This window comes from Leuciscus leuciscus (genome assembly GCF_965113295.1).
Source record: "Leuciscus leuciscus genome assembly, chromosome: 20".
Taxonomy (NCBI): domain Eukaryota; kingdom Metazoa; phylum Chordata; class Actinopteri; order Cypriniformes; family Leuciscidae; genus Leuciscus; species Leuciscus leuciscus.
The window spans coordinates 21,446,343-21,464,376 of NC_138744.1; the positions used below are offsets into that span (position 1 = coordinate 21,446,343).

The window sequence follows — 18,034 nt, forward strand, 5'->3', positions numbered from 1 at the left end:
TGCAGATATATTATATGTCTCACGATGAATCCAATGACAGAATTTCTCCATTGATGTAATGCCCATGATCTGTCAGTTAAGCAAAGCATAGTTTATTGCCAGTCAATCACAGTCGGCCAACTTGGAAGCAGCCGAATAATTGAACGGCACACCATGTACATTTGGTTTGACAGGCAGCAAAAAATAACACCAACACCAGGCCCTAGAGAACTGGGCATGGACGTGTCTCCAAAATAAATGATTCCACCCCAGAGAGGAGCCTTTACAGTTCACACTCCTTTTTTATTCGATATAAATTTGGATCCCGGGTGGGCGTTTTATAACTCTTTCTTGAAAAGAAACGCTGTTTCCTTTACTGGCTGCCAGGATAGTCTCAGCAGTCTTGTATCACACCTTGAGTTTGGTCAAGGCAAATGGAAAGGACCACAAAAACACACACACACACACACACACACATCTGATTTCATCGTCTCACGTCTCCATGCCAGTCCATTGTGGAGTTATTAGATACTAGGAATACTAGACGTAGCATTTTCTGTCCATTGCACTGTAAAAAGTTTCAAAAAGTGGCTTTTTAACATCCTATTACAGTCAATCATTCCTACATTCATTCAGTTATATGATACATTAATACTTACAAGCTAAACCATGTTGATGCTTGTTGACCATGTTGATCCAGATGGATCATTCAAATTTATAGTGACAGGAAAAAAGGTTACATTGTTGAAGTGAATTATTAAATACTTTCACCTACCCCAGATTAATATGCAGGCAATTATGATGTTGAACAAAACATTTGAGACATAAGCTGCTCAAACTGAAATTCTCCAAAAATGGACTATTTACAGGTGGCACACAGCAGTTGGATCACTAGTTCAGACTGGGAATTGTCCGGGCTCCGGCTAAGCCTACCTTGCATAATTGGTTAAACTTGACCTGGTCGCTTTAACCCAGGTTATATATCATCGTCTTGAGGTTCACTTTATCTTAACATCTTTAATGCAGACTTAGGGAACCTCTCATGTTCACTTCAAAGCCTCGTTCCGAAAGCCTTCAAAGTCAGAGACTAAAACCTCTGGATTGCCCTTAGAATCAGAAGCCGGACTCTGGCTGAGTGTGGGAAAGTTTGTTAGGGAGCGACTGCATTTTACACTCCAATTCTGTTTATTTTTGGAAATTCACTCATCAACATCTTCATTGAAAAGATTGTCCAGAGAAGTACAGGATGGAAAAGAACTTTATTTATAAAAGGTGATCTGTGACAGACGGGAAACACGTACGGTTACAAACTATATGTGACATTCTATCGTTAGCGGACAGTTCTTATTAACATCCAGTGGAAAAGACAACAGGAATGAAACAGGCCAGCTCAGGTTGACTCACAGGCTATTTGTAGACATAGTGATGGCTCACATCAATTAAACATGTTTTCCTCTTTAATTTTTTTTTTTTTTTTTTGATGTTTTTCATTCACAAAACATAATTTCACACCAAAAGCTTGAAATAAAAAAAAGAGGAATACAGGAAAGATGGCTCGCTAACAAAAAATGACAATAGTTTCTTGATCACGCAAGTTGATCTGAGCACTTCATGAAGAAAGACGGCCAACGAATGGCAACACTGCCTCAGGAAAGAACAGAACGATTACCTTCTTTTTTTTTTCTACCGAAGAAACATCAAGCCTGCGTGTCGTGGTAAACACATCACGTGGGAATACAGAGGAAATGATTGGTTTTAAAAGGGGGCTCCCCCCGCCGTCTCCTCACTCACTTTGTAATTTGCCTCAACAGTAAATCAGAGCTCACTGCTGGGCCCTCTGACTTCAGCATGGAGTTGTCCTCTCCCAGCATTCCTGCGCTCATGAATCATTCTGATTCCTGGCTTCCACCAGGCATTTCCTCTACAACTCTCTCCCTCTGAAAACTCAGCAAGGAGCAGAGTGCCTTCGGTTCGGGCCACAGGAGAACAAGGAACACAGAATGTCATTCTAGAGCTTTCCAGATCGCGTTCCAACTGTTAAAGGAATATTCCAGGTTCAATGCAAGTTAAGTTCAGTTAAAGTTATTGGCAAAGTATTGATTACAAAAAAAAAAAGAAAAAAAGAATGGGGCCAATCTAATAAAATGCTCACAGTTTTATTAGTATAACCACAAGATGTAAACAATATGCTTGTTTTAGTGTGAAAATTTGCTTTCTAACTAAAACCCAAAAATTAACTTTACAGCTCAAATAATAGACTAGTTTCAATAGAAGAATATTTATCATTTACTTAATTATTATATAATATAATATAATATAATATTATATTACATTATATTATAACTGAATCTTCAAATAAAAATGTTTTACCTTTTATTTATTTTTAAGAAAATGAGAGTCAAATATATTTTTTGTGGCAATCAAAATTATTCCACAAGTTCTGTCAATTAATCATTATTTGTACTGAATCCGGAATATTCCTTTATTCCTTTAATTTTGTTGTTGTTGTTGTGTGCATTTTCACATTTACCGACTTTGTCCCCAGACTATCTGTAAGTCTTTCAGCAAACAATAAGCTTACTCTTACGTACTGCAACATATCTTTATAATAACATTCATATAAAGCAAAGTAAGATCTATAAGAAATCCATAGTGCCATGGGAAAAATCACAGAAATATCCAACAAGAGCTTTCTCAAAGGGCGGATAGAAAGTAGAAAGGATCTCTTAAATTATTATTTCAACAAACAATCAAGAATTGCTTCTTAGCATTTAAAAGACCAAGTGGGCTAAAATTCTCATCTTATTCAATTATATACAAAACATACAACGTACAATACAGATCACTTCACAAGTTCACGAATGAGAGCTCCCAAAGCAATGGCTCTGTGTCGTGTAAGCATGTCGCGTGTGTGTCAGCCTGTGCCTTCGTGTGCAGACGTATCTGTCGTTTCATATCATGGCCTGTATCACCATCCTCCCGTTCACCTGGTGAATGTAGGAGCTCTGCCTGTCAGCCAGGCTCTGAGTGGCCATTGTCTCATCATCGCTGGCTTCGGGCTCCTCCTTGACCCGGATGACCCCAGGATGAGTGTCCAGTGGCTCGATGGGTGATCCGGAGCTGCGGTTGCTGTCGGGACTGTGCCTCCTGATGACACCACCAGAGGGCGAGCTGTCCTCCTGCATGGGATGGTCATGTAAATCCTCTCCCTCTTCCTCCTCGGACTCCTGCAGGTGGACGTTCGGCTGACGGAGCTGCTCGATGGATTTCGACAGCATCTAAGGAAGAGAGAAACACGGTTTATTGTTATTGGAGGTTCTGTCAACGATGAGTGATTTACACAAACAGTGTCATTTACCAGAAGTGGAACTCATACACGACAGCTAAATAGTGAGGAGGAATCTAAACCTCATGTAAATATAGCCTACGTCATGTAAATATAGTCATTGTGTCCGGGAATTAGTAACATACTTTTTATATCTCCTACTAAAGCTGGATGTAAAATTACACAGGTGCCCTATTTAGCACATGTAAAAACATTCAGTTATTAAGCCAGGGAGCTAATCCCTGATTTCACAGCATTCATGACCTCATTTCCCTCAGAAATCATTTACTTCTAGGTATATCTGTTTACAGACCATCCAAAGAGAGATTATTTACTCTTCAGTTGTTTCCAGTCAGTTTTATGGTAAAAACTGAAAATAACAGGATCAATTAAATTACACTTATTTTCTCTGTCTTTTTTAAAAGGATCTATTAATTACTTACAAATACATTAAAGCTAAATTAATATACTGTATGACTTATATACACCTCTTCTATAATTTATTTTGATATTTTTGGGGGCATCAAGTTAAAAATGTCAAGGTGATACAACTTTCCTGATATCATAATAATAATAATAATTAAAAAAAAAACTTAATTAAATAAAAATAATGTTTTGAAAATGAAAATGAATGTAGCTTGGCATAATCTTAATTATTATACCGTTGAAAATATAATCGTAATAATATAAAAAAATTTTTTTTTTAAAATAAAACGTTTGCCAAATCAACAAGTCATGTGGTGCAACCAAACCCAAAAATTATATTATACATGTCTCCAACAATATCAAATTGAACTTTTTGTGGCAAGGCAAATTTAGTTTAGGCTGTAAAATATCAGGTGGCCAACAGCCTAAAAAAATTTATGACATGTATGAGTGATTATTAATTCATGATATTTGTCAAATAAACTATTTACCTTGAAAAACACATTTCAAAACACATGTTTTCCCCTCTAAGCCTTTTTTGTATCATATCTGTGATTTGCTTGTCTGCTATGAATTAAAAAAGCTGGGTGAACGCTAAGTGTGGCGATTCCATCATTTTTGCCAGGGGTTGTAATGATTAAGATGTGTGCAGTGCACATATATTCAATGTGAAGGGAAAATATGTTTCAAGTTTTTACTTGATGGTTAAGACCTTTTTTTTGATTTTTAGAATCATTAAACAAAGTTTTCTTGAAAATGGTAAAAAAGTTTTTCAAATTCATATGACACCAACATGTTTCGAAATAGGCCTATATACATTTCTAAGAAACCGTTTGAAACTATATTTAAAGAATACAGCTGCACTCTGCATTTAACTCATCTTATATTTAAACATGATTTGCTAGTTTCACATCATTTAAAAATGAAAAACAAATCAGTTAGCAACTTTCAAACTACAATCATGCAACTATACCAGTCATTCGTGACCAAGACCAGACTTCTGTTTTTTTTTTTTTTTTACATGCCCCTGGTGACTGAGGCCATAACAATAAATAGGCAAAACAAGTGCTCTCTAGGTACTTTTGATCTTCATGTCTGAGAATTGCACATGTAACCTTGAATTTCCCATAGCACTCTCAGCAATAATAAGGCAGATCAATCTGCAAGCTCCCGCTAACAATGGAGTCTTTCACAGCGCGAGCCTCCCGTGTCGCTAACCTTGCATGCGCGGCAGAATAATTGCACTTAAACGGATGGCCAGGTCACGGCTGCTGGTGCACAGAAACACAAATATTTCCACAAGGGAACAAAAGTATGTATTCTATCCACTTTGGAGCCCATTTGAACTTGTCCCTATGCAATTTTGTGGTGTTAGCATGCAACTGATGCCTTAAGCTATGCTAATTCAAATGCCGCTTCTGAACCCAGTACATGTTTTTCCCCTCACATAATGGAGATGGGCTGTCCAACTTTAGTTCCCATGTGAAGTGAATGGTATTTCAAGGTAAATGTGTTTTATGATGACACTATAATCATTAAGCTTCATCCTCATCTTCCCATGACAGCACTAAGAGCGTTTTTAGACCTTTAGATCATTTGCATTGCTCTGAAACTTATATTGTTAAAATGTTGCATTTACTTCTTGGTTCGGTTCACAAGGCAACATCAAAGCAAACCAAAGTGTGTTGATGCTAGTCACATGTGAGACCAACTGTCCTCTGATTGGTCAGAGTGCACCTGTTTATGTTCTGGGATTTATGTGAATTTATGTGCATTTTGTGGCTTTTTTTTCATAAAAGTGTGTGCATACAATGTGTATATAAGCCTTCATTCCCACAGTAACTGCTGCTTTTTACATAGGCTAATGCATTTCCCATTATGAATTTTCATATAGCTTGGTTCGTTGGTCCATTGGGTTGGATTGCTTTTTCACCACAACAGAACTGCTCTAGAGTTTGTTTTCAGTCGGGCTGAAACCACTCTGTTCAGGCCATCTCGGGCCGATTCCCAGACAGCAACATACAGTAGTGTCGGCCCACATCTGGTACACATGGATTTCACATGTGCTCTGATTAACATGGAAAAGACACCTTTTATCGCGTGTCGCGGCGCGTGTAGTTAGGACACGGTGTAAAGGAGAAAACGTGCCAGGTTTTTTAAACATGCTCCAAATGAGCCAGGTGTGAAAACACCTTAAATTGCACTGACAGTTGGCTAAATGATTGTACCTTGTTGATGTGGATCTGTTGCTGGTACTGTTTCTGCTTCTCCAGGAAGTTCTGATGTTGCTGCTGAATCACAAGTTGAGCTAGTGTGCTCTGGGGCAGCGGAGCAGATTGGGTGCGGTTTAAGGGCCGGTGACGAGGCAGTTTGGGTCGGGTGCTGCTTGGAGAGCTTTCCATCATAGCCAGCGGAGAGGGAGGATGCACAGGACTTTGACCTATGTAACAAAATGTATATAGACACTGTTATATTATTTATAATGTGTTTATAATGAATAGATTTAGGAATACTAAGAAGGTTGATGTTTAACTTTAAAAAATGAATGAGGGGAACTGGAGGGGTAATGAAAGATGCCCTAGGTCGACCTAAGGTATGCGTGTAAGCGTTAATGTCAAAATCATCATTTTTGGGTGAACTGTTCCTTTAAAAAAAAAAAAAAAAAAACTTTAGGCCACAAGCTGAAAGGTTACAGGTTCACACCCCACAAGGGACAATCTTGAGCAACCAATGTTGTGCTGCTGATCAAGGCACTTAACCCCATGTTGCTCCAGGGGGAATGTACATTAACTTAACATTGCCATGTGAAAGCCGTTGAAATAAAATGTATTATATTCTATTGAACAAGAATAGAGAGTTCTGAAGTATTCTGTAAGAATCTTGTATATGTTCTCACCAGTAGAGAGGATCTTTTGGTGGCGAAGTTGTTCCTTCTGGAGGAGGTGCTGCAGGAGAGCTTGGTGGCTGCTGCTCACTTTAGTCTCCATCGCAACAGACAGGGGAACTGGACCCAGAAGGTGCGTGGGCAAACCCTGAATGACCGCTGATACACCCCCAGCCTCAACATGCTTCTCCTGAAGTCCTAAAGCAGCCTGACAGGTGATAGAGAGGATATTGTCTATTGTTTGCCCTCTTGTTCACTTGGAAAAGTTTTTAATATACTGATTCAAACCTCAATGTGTGCTATGATAAACAAGAGATTATGTGGAAGGGTCTTGAATATAGCATTAGCCAAATACAGACACATTTATTCAGGTTTATTTAATTTTCTAGGTAAAGAGCAATACGATATTTAAACTGCAAATTAACTGAAGATTATTTGGAGCTACATTTAATTATCCTGGTTTGGCTGGACTTTAAACAGCAGTAATGGATGAGGTGAATGGGGAGGGCTGGAGTGCAACTGACACCAGACACTTAAGCACAATATTTATCTAAGGCCTATAAAATCCCCCAAGGTCAAAGGCCAGCACCCTGAGGCTACACATATCATCCAGTCAGCCAGTGATGGCTAGTCTTTCAACAGTCAAAGCAATATGCAGCTGAGCCAAGGCCATAAACTACATTTCCCCTCATTTATCAGCGTAAACATCCACATAAAATGAATTAGAAGTTAATCAGTTTTGGTGACAAGAGTTTAAAAGAGACATTCAAATTAAAAATGTGATTTATTAATCATTCTATTGTATTTCATAAAATATTAGAAATATGTAGTTTTGCACATAAGTTTCATGGTTATTTTGAATAGACTTGATACCGGAATTAATTGCTCAGCATCAAGTGATATAATATATATATATATATATATATATATATATATATATATATATATATATATATATATACTCAAACTATATATATATATATATATATATATAAACTATATCTTCACTTGATCTCATGTATGTGTATATATATACACACACACACACACACACACACACACACACACACACACACACATATATATATATATATATATATATATATATATATATATATATATGCACACACATGCACTTCTTCTGTACTCATTGCAATCTAATTCAGTGTGTTATGTTGTTCATGCCGAAAATCTAGACTTAGTGTGAACAGGCCTTAACGGAGGAAGTTATGAAAGAGAATGCGCATGTCATTATTTCACTTGCTTTATAGATGAAATGAACTAATTTAATAATGGATGATCTTTACAACTGAACTGAATCAAAACTGAACTGACTTCAGCTGAACAACAGCCAAAATGCATAATTTTCCATTATTACTGTATTATTACTGTATAACTGTAAAGCTGTTTTGAAACAATCTGTATTGTATAAAGTGCTATATAAAAAAGGTTACTTGACTTACACTGATGGGAGAGGAGGCAGTCGGGAGACCCAGGGAGATGTTGGGCAGCGATGGAGACGTATAGAGATTTAACATAGACATTGAGCTTTCAGGCCCTAATAACCTCGACTGTGACGGCCACCGCTGTGATGGAAAAAGAGAGAGAGGGGAATGGAGGAAGGGGAGAGAGAAAAAGAGATATTTTGAAATCCCACTATGGACCATTGGAAAGAGCAACAGCAACAGAACAATAAACTTTAATGTACTAAAACGAATGACGGTTTTGTTCCTGCCACAGCGGAGCTGTATGAGCTCAACGTGGAGAAACCCACAAATGCAGAATCGTATCCCAGTCGCTATCATTTCACTGCATCAGAGAAAAAAACTGATCAGTTTTCGACTGTACTTCCTCCACCCAGTGGTGCGGCCCATCAGCATGTGGCAGAGAGGCTGTACTGTTTATCCTTCAATCCCTCCTGCCTATTCACTGACCTGTATGTGGATATCCGGCCTTATTTGACCCAGGGGACCAGTTCCCTCTGAAAGAAGATACCCAATGTAACGGATCACAAACACGGCTCGCTTACGAAACTGGCGCGCAGTCTGCGGGTAGCACCTCGACCCAGCGGTCCGATCCATGAGACGTCAAGCTTATGTCAATACAATAGCGATCGGGCGTGTTTGTGTTGTTAGCGTGTCTTTGGCTACCAGCGGCTGGTGGATCAATTAAGCTCAACCACCCACCACCTCGACCCTGGATCACAGCGCAATAAGCATTCCTTCTCGGCTATTGCATTGGAGGTCCATGGGAGTGTAAACAGTGGTGTTGAAGAATAACACAGCTGCTAAGCTGAGGCTTCACAGAGACATGTCACATTTGCCCAGAATACACCTCTTTGTGAGCAAAGTCCACAGGGACCTGGAGGAACCGAGCCGTGAAGCCACCAGGAAGTGAGTCAGAGGGAGCTAATGAACATTTTGGGTTCAATACGTTACGCTCAATCGGCAGTAGGGATTCACGATTTGGAGAAAAAAAATATATATAATTGCGATTTTTGTTTGTTGTTGATAAAAATCTCTAAAAAGAGCTTGTTTGCAGGGCTGTGCAATTTTTCCCAAAATGTTGTGATTATAAATCAATATGACTGAGATTATTATTGTTATTATTAGCTGCTGACATCTTAGAGAACACAGTGCTGCGCTTCACCTTTAAACACGCAGCGCATATATTTATTTAATTAAATAGCAGCCAATTTAAAATCTAACATTATTTTATAAAAGCACTTCAAAAAGAAAAAAATATTTTTTATATACATCTTGTGCTCATACTTTTGAGAGAGAGTTTTTTGACATTTACAAATTCCCCCCCTCCACTTCCATAGTAAATGCCTCAATGTAAACCAGAATTTAGATTTTTTTTAAGAAATGGAGAGTCAAAATTCATTTTGTGGTGATCAACATTATGAACAACAGTGCTGTCGATTGAGCATAACTTGTACTGAACCTGGAATATTCCTTTAATATGCAGGCTATATTGAAGGCTGAAGGTGTAAATGTCCACAACTGTCCGAAACTGTCTGTTTCAAGCAGTATCTCATCTACTCTTTCTTGCCATGAGCTTTACGAGAGCCGCAGGCAAAGAAAACCACATAGCTATGCCAGTAAATGTTAGCGGTATAGAGCAGGAGTTTGTGGGAGGAAGTGAACTGACTCTTTATTGTCCGTGCTGGGAGCCGTTTTCATTGGACTGCGACGGACAAGCAGGTCACATGCTGTAGAGACAGAGTTCTGTTTTCATAGCTGCACAAGGACAGGCTGGGTTTGTGTCGAGGAAATTTATGGGTGTGGCCTGGTGGCCATCAACTTTTCTTTAAGTCGTACAGGTTCTAATCTTTCAGGAAAGCTTTGATGAAACTGCTGTGAGAAAGCTAAACTGTTAATAGACTTTTGTACCTGTAATAAAACTTGTTTAATGGAAGTACCTCAGTGCGTGTGGTGACTGGTAGTGAGGAGGGTCCGTTTTCAGCCCCTAAGGCACTGCAGGCCCCGTTGGGTGAACTGGGCCCCGATCCTGGTGCACTGCTGCTGGCTGTGGATTCTGGGGAAGATTCAATTAAACAGACATAAGTTCAAGTGTATACATCATTGACATTATCATTTATAAACTGTACAGATCTATATATCAACAAAAGTTTTCAACTAAGTATATTTTACCTGCAATTTTCAAGGTAAAAGAATAACACACATATACATATATATATATATATATATATATGTGTGTGTGTGTGTGTGTGTGTGTGTGTGTGTGTGTGTGTGTGTGTGTGTGTGTATGTATGTATATACACACACACACACATACACACACATGTATACACACATATATATATATATATATATACACACATATACATACACACACAAATGTAATCAATTCCAAAAATTAAGTACTTGTAATCACAAGAAGTACTTAAGTACTTGTAATTGAGATTACAGTTACTTTTTATGGATTACATTATTATATATTATTCCCACAATTGCAGTAAATTATTCAGAATGATTTCCCTAAATCTTTTTTTCTTTCTTTTTACATTTTTCTTTCTTAAAATTCCTACCACTTATATACATTTATAAATACTCAATATGTTTTTCTTTTCTTTTTTCATCCTTATTATCCCCAAAAATCTCAAAATGAATTTTAATTTGTTTATAAATTTTTATTTATTTAAGTCATTCTATATATATATTGCGATTTTTTTTATGTATTTTAATATAAATGAATAAATCCAGACAAAAAAGTGCTGTCAAATCGATTAATCGCGATTAATCGCATAAAAGTTTGTGTTTATATAATGGGTGTGTATATATTATAAAATGTATATACTGTATATCATATATTTGTCTGTGTGTGTGTCTTTGTATGTACATATACACATACATACAGTATATATGTTTATAAATATGTGTATATACAGTATATACACACACACAGACATATATATTATATATATATATATATATATATATATATATACACACATTTAATAATAATTATACACACACATATATTATGTAATCACACTTTTAAGTTAGATGCGATTAACCACGATTAATCGATTTGACAGCACAAAAAAATGCACGTCATGTCATTGATCCATCTCTCTATGTATTCTATGAGATATTGACTGGCATCTGGCAAACAGCAATAGAATGATATCATATTTGGCATCTTTACATAAGATTTACTGGATGACAATCTTGCCACTGTGTTTTTCCAAACCCAACCACCAACTGCTGCCACTGATACATCATAAATATACATAAGCGACTGAAATACCGTGGAAAAATCATTCAACCGGCCAAGGCTCAAAACCACATTGGATGGCACTCCGGATTACACCTGCCAGAGCGGCCGTTACATAATAACACTGAGCTTCACAGACAGTGGATGGAGAGAAACTGCCAGTGGACTGCCAACCAGTAGGATGTCTTATTGTTTATGCCCCCAGGTATATTGTCTAATTTGAGATGCATTATGGGACGGCACTCCTACCCAGAAGCTCCAGGGCTCTCTTTTTGAAGGGTGTCATGATGCTCCCTTCCTTCCTCCTGAGAAGTGGGCTGCTCCTCCTCTCTGCAACCTTCTGCTTTAACCTGGACCGCACCTTTAGATTGGGCTCTGAGACTGAAGAGAAAACAGTGACACATTTAAATCAAATATCCAAATCTAAAATCTACTTTAGATTCAAAGCTTTTTTTAGCCAAGTGTTGTTACGGAAATGTTTTGATGTATTTGTAGCTGTGCCTGTTAGTAAGAGAGGGGAATCCACAGTGTTGTGTAGTAGCATTCCTGTGCTGTGATGTTATCGGTCTGTGATTAGATCTGTGGGCATTTACAGGCTGTTTTCAAAGATTAGAGTTCCCTCATCACCTGGAGTAAATTAGGCTGAGTAGCACAAAGGTTTGACATACACTGACAATAAAAAATGTTTGTGAAAAAAAAAAAAAAAAAAAAAAAAAAGACATGTTGGCATGATGTAATGTTTGAACATGGTAATATATTATATTCGTTTGGGCTCAGTGAGATTTTTTATTTTTATTTAAAGAAATTAATGCTTTTATTCAGCAAGGACATATTAAACTTATTAAAAGTGACAGTAAAGACATTTATAATGTTAAAAAACATTACTATTTCAAGTAAACGCTGTTCTTTTTTACAATTTTATTCTTCAGAGAATCCTAAAAAAATGTATCATGGTTTCCATTTACGGTAAATATTTACCACATTCGTTTTTACCACTGATAATAACAAATCAAATAAACGTTTTACTATATTTTAGTAGAAAAATGTGTTATTATCAATGCAAATAAATTATTATATTAAAATTCAGGATTTGAATAATATAATTTTTTTTATAAATACTACAATAATAGTCAAGGCAACTTCAATTTAGATATATTTTATTAAGCCAATTTTACAATTTTATGTTTTTTAGTTTAGTTTTTTATAGTGAGTCTCTGTATAGTAGTAATTAAATTAACAGACAATGTTGGCAGATGTTTTGGTGCGTAAAAGTAACATGTCTTCTATGCAAAATCACATTAATTCAAAATATATAAAAAAAATCGACAATGACTGCAATAAAAAAAAGAAGCAAAAAACATATTTACATCATTATATTCAAATTACACCCTATGGAGCATTTTGCCATAATTTAAATACTGTTGAATTATGGAGAAGTGTCTGTTTTGCATGACTGTAATCTACAGGCAAGTATTTCTAAACAACTCCCTGATGGGAAGTGAGTGAGTAAGTCAGCCACACAGATTCAGTGCCTCCCTTTGGAAAACACCCACATCACAACTAGCAGCCAGAAATACCGAAATTTGGTCTCATTATTATGAGTGATGTTTTATATTTTTCCCCCATCAGTTCCCCATTGTGCAGTAGTACCACCCAGTGAGCAAGTTATTATGTTGATTAGTGGTTCTCGATTGTTTATATATATACAAGCCGTAACAATAAGTATATGTATATGTATAATATATATGGTCAAGACGATCTGCTGAAGTTAAAACTGAGCATCAGAATGGATCTATATATCAAAATTTTGCAAGATAAAAATTTTTTGTATTATTGTTTGTTCGCCACTTTATGTCATTCAGCCCTCCAGTTAAGGTCTTATGATCTTGATTTATTTTAGAAACGTATTGTTGCCATCCTAAAAAGACAGTTGACCAAATGTAAATGACCATACAGGATGACTTGTATGAGAAGTGGGAGTCATGGGAAGACACAGCTGTAAGTACTAATCTCAAGGGAAAGAACTGGACCGCAGGCTGGGCTGCTATTTCAGGCCTCTTCAGAAGCAGAGGCAGGACTGTCTGCTCCCAATCCAGCAGTGCGCTAATGGGATGTAAATCCCGCAAGCGGAGTGGGCTGAGAGCGAACTGCAGGGAGCCCTCTCCAATCCGCCTTGCACCCCACACTGTCCTGATTGCCTTCTATTTTTGTTCTGGCGCTACAGCCTGTCACCACGGGAACGCTACCCTATTGCTGTGGAGGTGGAAGAGCGATTGTTGGTGGGTTTAGTAGGAGGCTGTGATCATGATGCCATGGGAGAACTCATCACTCTACTCCACAGCTTCACTAAAAACAGTGGCAATCACTCTGCCGGAGAGACAGGCCCGACACCTGCTTGATTTTTACCCAGCGCTGACGTATACGGCCTGGAACTAGATGCCAAGCCAAACAGGAATATATATGAGGCAAAGACTTAACAGGCCCATAAATCAATCATATTATTCCATTTGAAAGCAACACTGGAGGGTACACACTGCTGAGTTCTATTTATTGTGTTGTCTCAACTCGAAGATGAAGTTCCCTTCAAAGTTGTGTGGCTTAGCATGTGTCAGAGAAGTGTGAGGAGTGTAGCCTGTATGTATGTGTAAAGTGACAAAAAAGATCATCTCTACTAAGATGTGATAACCAGGGTCAATAATTAACACTCACCAATTCCAAGTGTAAAAATATGCGTGAAAATCCCAGTAGATCAGCAGTTTCTGAAATATCATCAACCACGCCACGTTCTCTTAAATCACCTTTCTTTCCCATTCTGATGCTCAGTTTTAACTTCAGCAGATCGTCTTGACCATGTCTACATGCCTAAATGCATTGAGTTGCAGCCAAGTGATTGGCTGATTAGGTATTTGTTTTAACAAGCAGCTGATCAGGTGTACCTAATAAAGTGGCCAGTGAGTGTATAATTTAATTGTTCCATTGCATCCATTGCATTTCCTTAACGGCCCACTGAAGTTTTGTATGATGCCCTTTCAGACTCCCCCTTTTCAAATAGCCAATAGCATTCAGTTTACCTAACAGACTGCAAGTCATACTTGACAGCACCATGGAAGCGAATCAGAGTGCTGATGGTAGGTTGGATACAATAGGTGTGAAAAAATTCTAGCCATTTCATTCTTAACCAACATACAATTGGAAAACGGAATAAAACTTGACCGAACACACATCTTCAACCCATATTGCTCCGTGACGTGTCAACGGTCGCTTTGGCCAGGTGGTATTTATAGCATAGGGAGTGGGACGCTTTAGATTCTAGAGAGCATTTGATTGGACAGAAGATGTGATGAGAAGCTGAAGTCCTCGGTTTTGTCATAAAAATCTGTGATCCACTCTAGCAGAAGTGAGAGACTGTAAGTTTTGAATGCTTACATCTCCTAAATGCGAAATTTTGTCATTGTTTTGGAACACCAGCTTATTCATAACCTTAAGGCTAACATATTCATACTAAAAGCTAAAAAAAAACTAAATTTAGATTTCAGGGGACCTTTAAAAGAAGAGCAGAGTCACACCTTCTAAAGATAACCCATCTGTGCACAAACCTTACCCAGTCTATGGCCTCTCTAATACTTGTTTCTCTCATTAGTAAAAATACAAACACCTGTTTACCCAGGAGATGAAGACTTTGTGATGCAACAACACTGCCCTTGCAAACCATATTACTTCATCATTGGCTCTTGGTTCATTTTTCTTCTCCAGTGGGGAATAATGGCATGGCATAATAAAGCATGCCTGGTCTGACGGCCCAAAATATCCACATTTAAGACACACAAACTCAAATCCCTCTCATCTCAGCTGCACCTGCTCTACATGTTTGGTATGTGGGTCATAAGAAGGAGTTTTTCCCCCGTCTTCAATAAGCTGGGCTATTCCTGCCCGCAGCAGTGTCAAGTGCCCCCACACGGATCTTTTCTAGTCCAGAACTTGGCACAAAGAAGATAGGTGGCGAGTAAACAAGCTAATCATGTGATCCTTTGGAGATAAACAGCTTGTTTTTCTTTGACAAGTTCAATTAAGGTTTTTTTCACAACAGTGAGATCAAACCAAAGCCACATTGAGTTATATAGATGATTCAGCATTGATGACCCCGGGGAAATTAAGGATTACCTCTTGAAAAAGTCTCAGTTCTTGCAGCACTCACAAAACAGCCTTGTTTTGGTTAATTCTCTCTACAGTGCTAACCTAAACTTTTGACATATGCCAGTCAAGCATCTCCCATGAAATCCAGGATGTGGAACAACCAGCATCTTTGTGTGGCTCCTGTTGTGTGCCTACATCTAATTGAGACAGACAGGAAGAGGGGGAGGGGACCTTACACGAGTGTGACCACGGAATCCAACTAGCAGGAAATACGTTTTAAAAGGTTTAGGCAATGGATAAGATTAACACACATAAAGGACGGGTTATTCCTGACACTTATTTGGCTTTCGGTAGCATATATTAATATGATTTGACAAACATTTAAAGTTAATTCTCTATGAAACGGTTTATTATATAAGTTATATAATAATGAATTAAGAAAAACGTTGAATGAATTTATATTAGAATTTTGTATTTTCATATTTAAATTTAAGTCATGTCGTGCAACCAACACGCTGAAACACAGAGACTAAAAACATAAAACAGGCAATTATATCATTGACTGTCTGCCAAGGTCAAAAAGTCTCTGTGTAAAAATATTGTACAATATTGTTAGAGTTAGTAAAAAATATTTTTTTACATTGAAAAATATATTTTAAAATTAAAATGTGTACACAAAAATACAAGAATATTACTTGATGGTTACACCACATGACATTTTTAGAGTCATTAAATTTAAACATTTCGTAAAATGTGTATAAAGTTTTTTTCAAAACCGCACAAACCCAATATATATACAAATAATGTTGACATTGAGACGTGTTTTAACAAGATTTTCCCTTTCCTTTATCATGGTCTATCAATAATCAATCAATAATATGTTATTGATCTGAATAATATGTAATAGGGACCAAAGCAGTTCATATTTATAAGTTTTCCTAACAGCAACAGCTCAGGCCTTTTTTTCTTTCTTTTTTTTTTCTTTGTTGGGACTGCTTTCTCAGCAGGCTGTTTGGATTCCAGAACCTTCCGCTCCTTTTAGTTCTCAGGATATTGGCTGGTTTCAGTGGAGCGAAGCAGAAATTGATGCTGAAACTGGGAGGTTACTGTTGAAAAGCTAAGACAATAAACATGTCTCTTTCATGTGTCCATAAAGAGCTTATTTGAACAGAACAACCAACATAATTACCTTAGATTAGTTTACATTGGGCACACAGAGTCTGCATAATTTGGGATTAAACCTCCATTGCCTGATCCCTAAATTATGTAAATACACAACATGCCAACCCATATGGTGAAGCATTTAGGCAGGTATAATTGTTTACCATCATAATTCAAAGGGACACAAAGGGGAAGGAATGTAATGTCATTTCCGTGACTTAACAGCACAGTTATGAACAGTTCGCCCTTTGCAAGAACTCATGACTGGCCGGCCAAGTGGGAGTCATAACTCACACTAATACTGACTTCCTACGAGACTCCCTCCAACACTGAGTCAACAAACCTGTGGTGTTTTCTTGTGAAAAGTCAAGGATATTCTAAATTATTAAAGCCTCTTATATAGCTGAAAATTATATACCTTTTAGTGTTTTAGGAAATTTGTGGTTCAGTCGCATGCTATGAGGGAAAGAAATCCTACTGTGGAAATCTACTCATCATTTACTGTACTTAAACTATCCATGAAATAATGCAAATACGGGTATTATCTCTCTCAAGGGATCCTGTAATTCTGGGAAAAACACTCTAATCAGAACCCCTCCTCAGTGCAAAAAGCAATGACTTGTGAGCAAAGCTACAAATTAAATATTATATGTGCAACGCACATTTTGGCAATATCACAAGATTATAGTGCATGGGAACGGATTGTGAGTGACTCCTTTTTGAGACAGTACAGCTAAATAAATAAAAAATGGATTTTGAGAGGCCAACTTTTAGAAACCTACCTGTCTTCCTCAGAGGAAAGTCGTCCCGGCAGTCCTGTGGGGAGGGCAGGGAGATCTTGTAGGAGGAGGACGCGCCTCCCAAAGGAGGTGAACTTTGCTCCAGAGAGGTGTGATGGGAGGCCCTGAACAGAAAGGAGATGCAAACTGAACTCCTGAACTTACCTCACAGTCATAAATACAACTGACAGCCCTTCTGTGCTCGAGTACCATCCACCTTAGTATCACTTTACTGATTATTAGCTAAAATCGAAATGTTAGTACTTCTTTTCAGAAAATCTGAAAAGTGCTTCCAGTCTGGCTTTATTTATTTTATAAACTATAAGTAGCCTACATTTAACTTTATTTGTATTTAATATTTGAAAACACTAACCTTTAAAGTTGGGGGGTTTCCCTAAAAATTTAGGTCGTTATTTTTAGGTATTAGTACTAATAAGTAATATGCATGCTAATAAGCAAGTTTATAGTGAATATGTGTGAATAGTGTGTATAGTGCTATTTATATATCACATGCTTAGATAGTATTTAAATGTTTGTGCTATTTCTGTGCAACATTAATTTAAAATGAAAAGTCTGAAATAACACATTTCAGCTTATTTAAAA

General features: G+C 37.4%; 1 protein-coding gene across 2 annotated transcripts in view; it reads right to left on the reverse strand.

Annotated features, from left to right (window-relative positions):
- Positions 1–1,219: 1,219 nt before the first annotated feature.
- hdac9b (histone deacetylase 9b) overlaps positions 1,220–18,034 on the reverse strand; it is a 62,010-nt gene continuing 45,195 nt past the window's right edge. For both annotated transcript variants that reach the window (XM_082149988.1, XM_082149989.1), the window contains 7 exons: positions 17,435–17,556; positions 11,607–11,738; positions 10,039–10,154; positions 8,078–8,200; positions 6,627–6,822; positions 5,959–6,170; positions 1,220–3,257 (listed from right to left, as the gene is read on the reverse strand). In XM_082149988.1, coding sequence (XP_082006114.1) covers positions 2,931–3,257; positions 5,959–6,170; positions 6,627–6,822; positions 8,078–8,200; positions 10,039–10,154; positions 11,607–11,738; positions 17,435–17,556 — 1,228 coding nt within the window. In that variant the 3' untranslated portion in view covers positions 1,220–2,930. The remainder of the gene's footprint in view (positions 3,258–5,958; positions 6,171–6,626; positions 6,823–8,077; positions 8,201–10,038; positions 10,155–11,606; positions 11,739–17,434; positions 17,557–18,034) is intronic.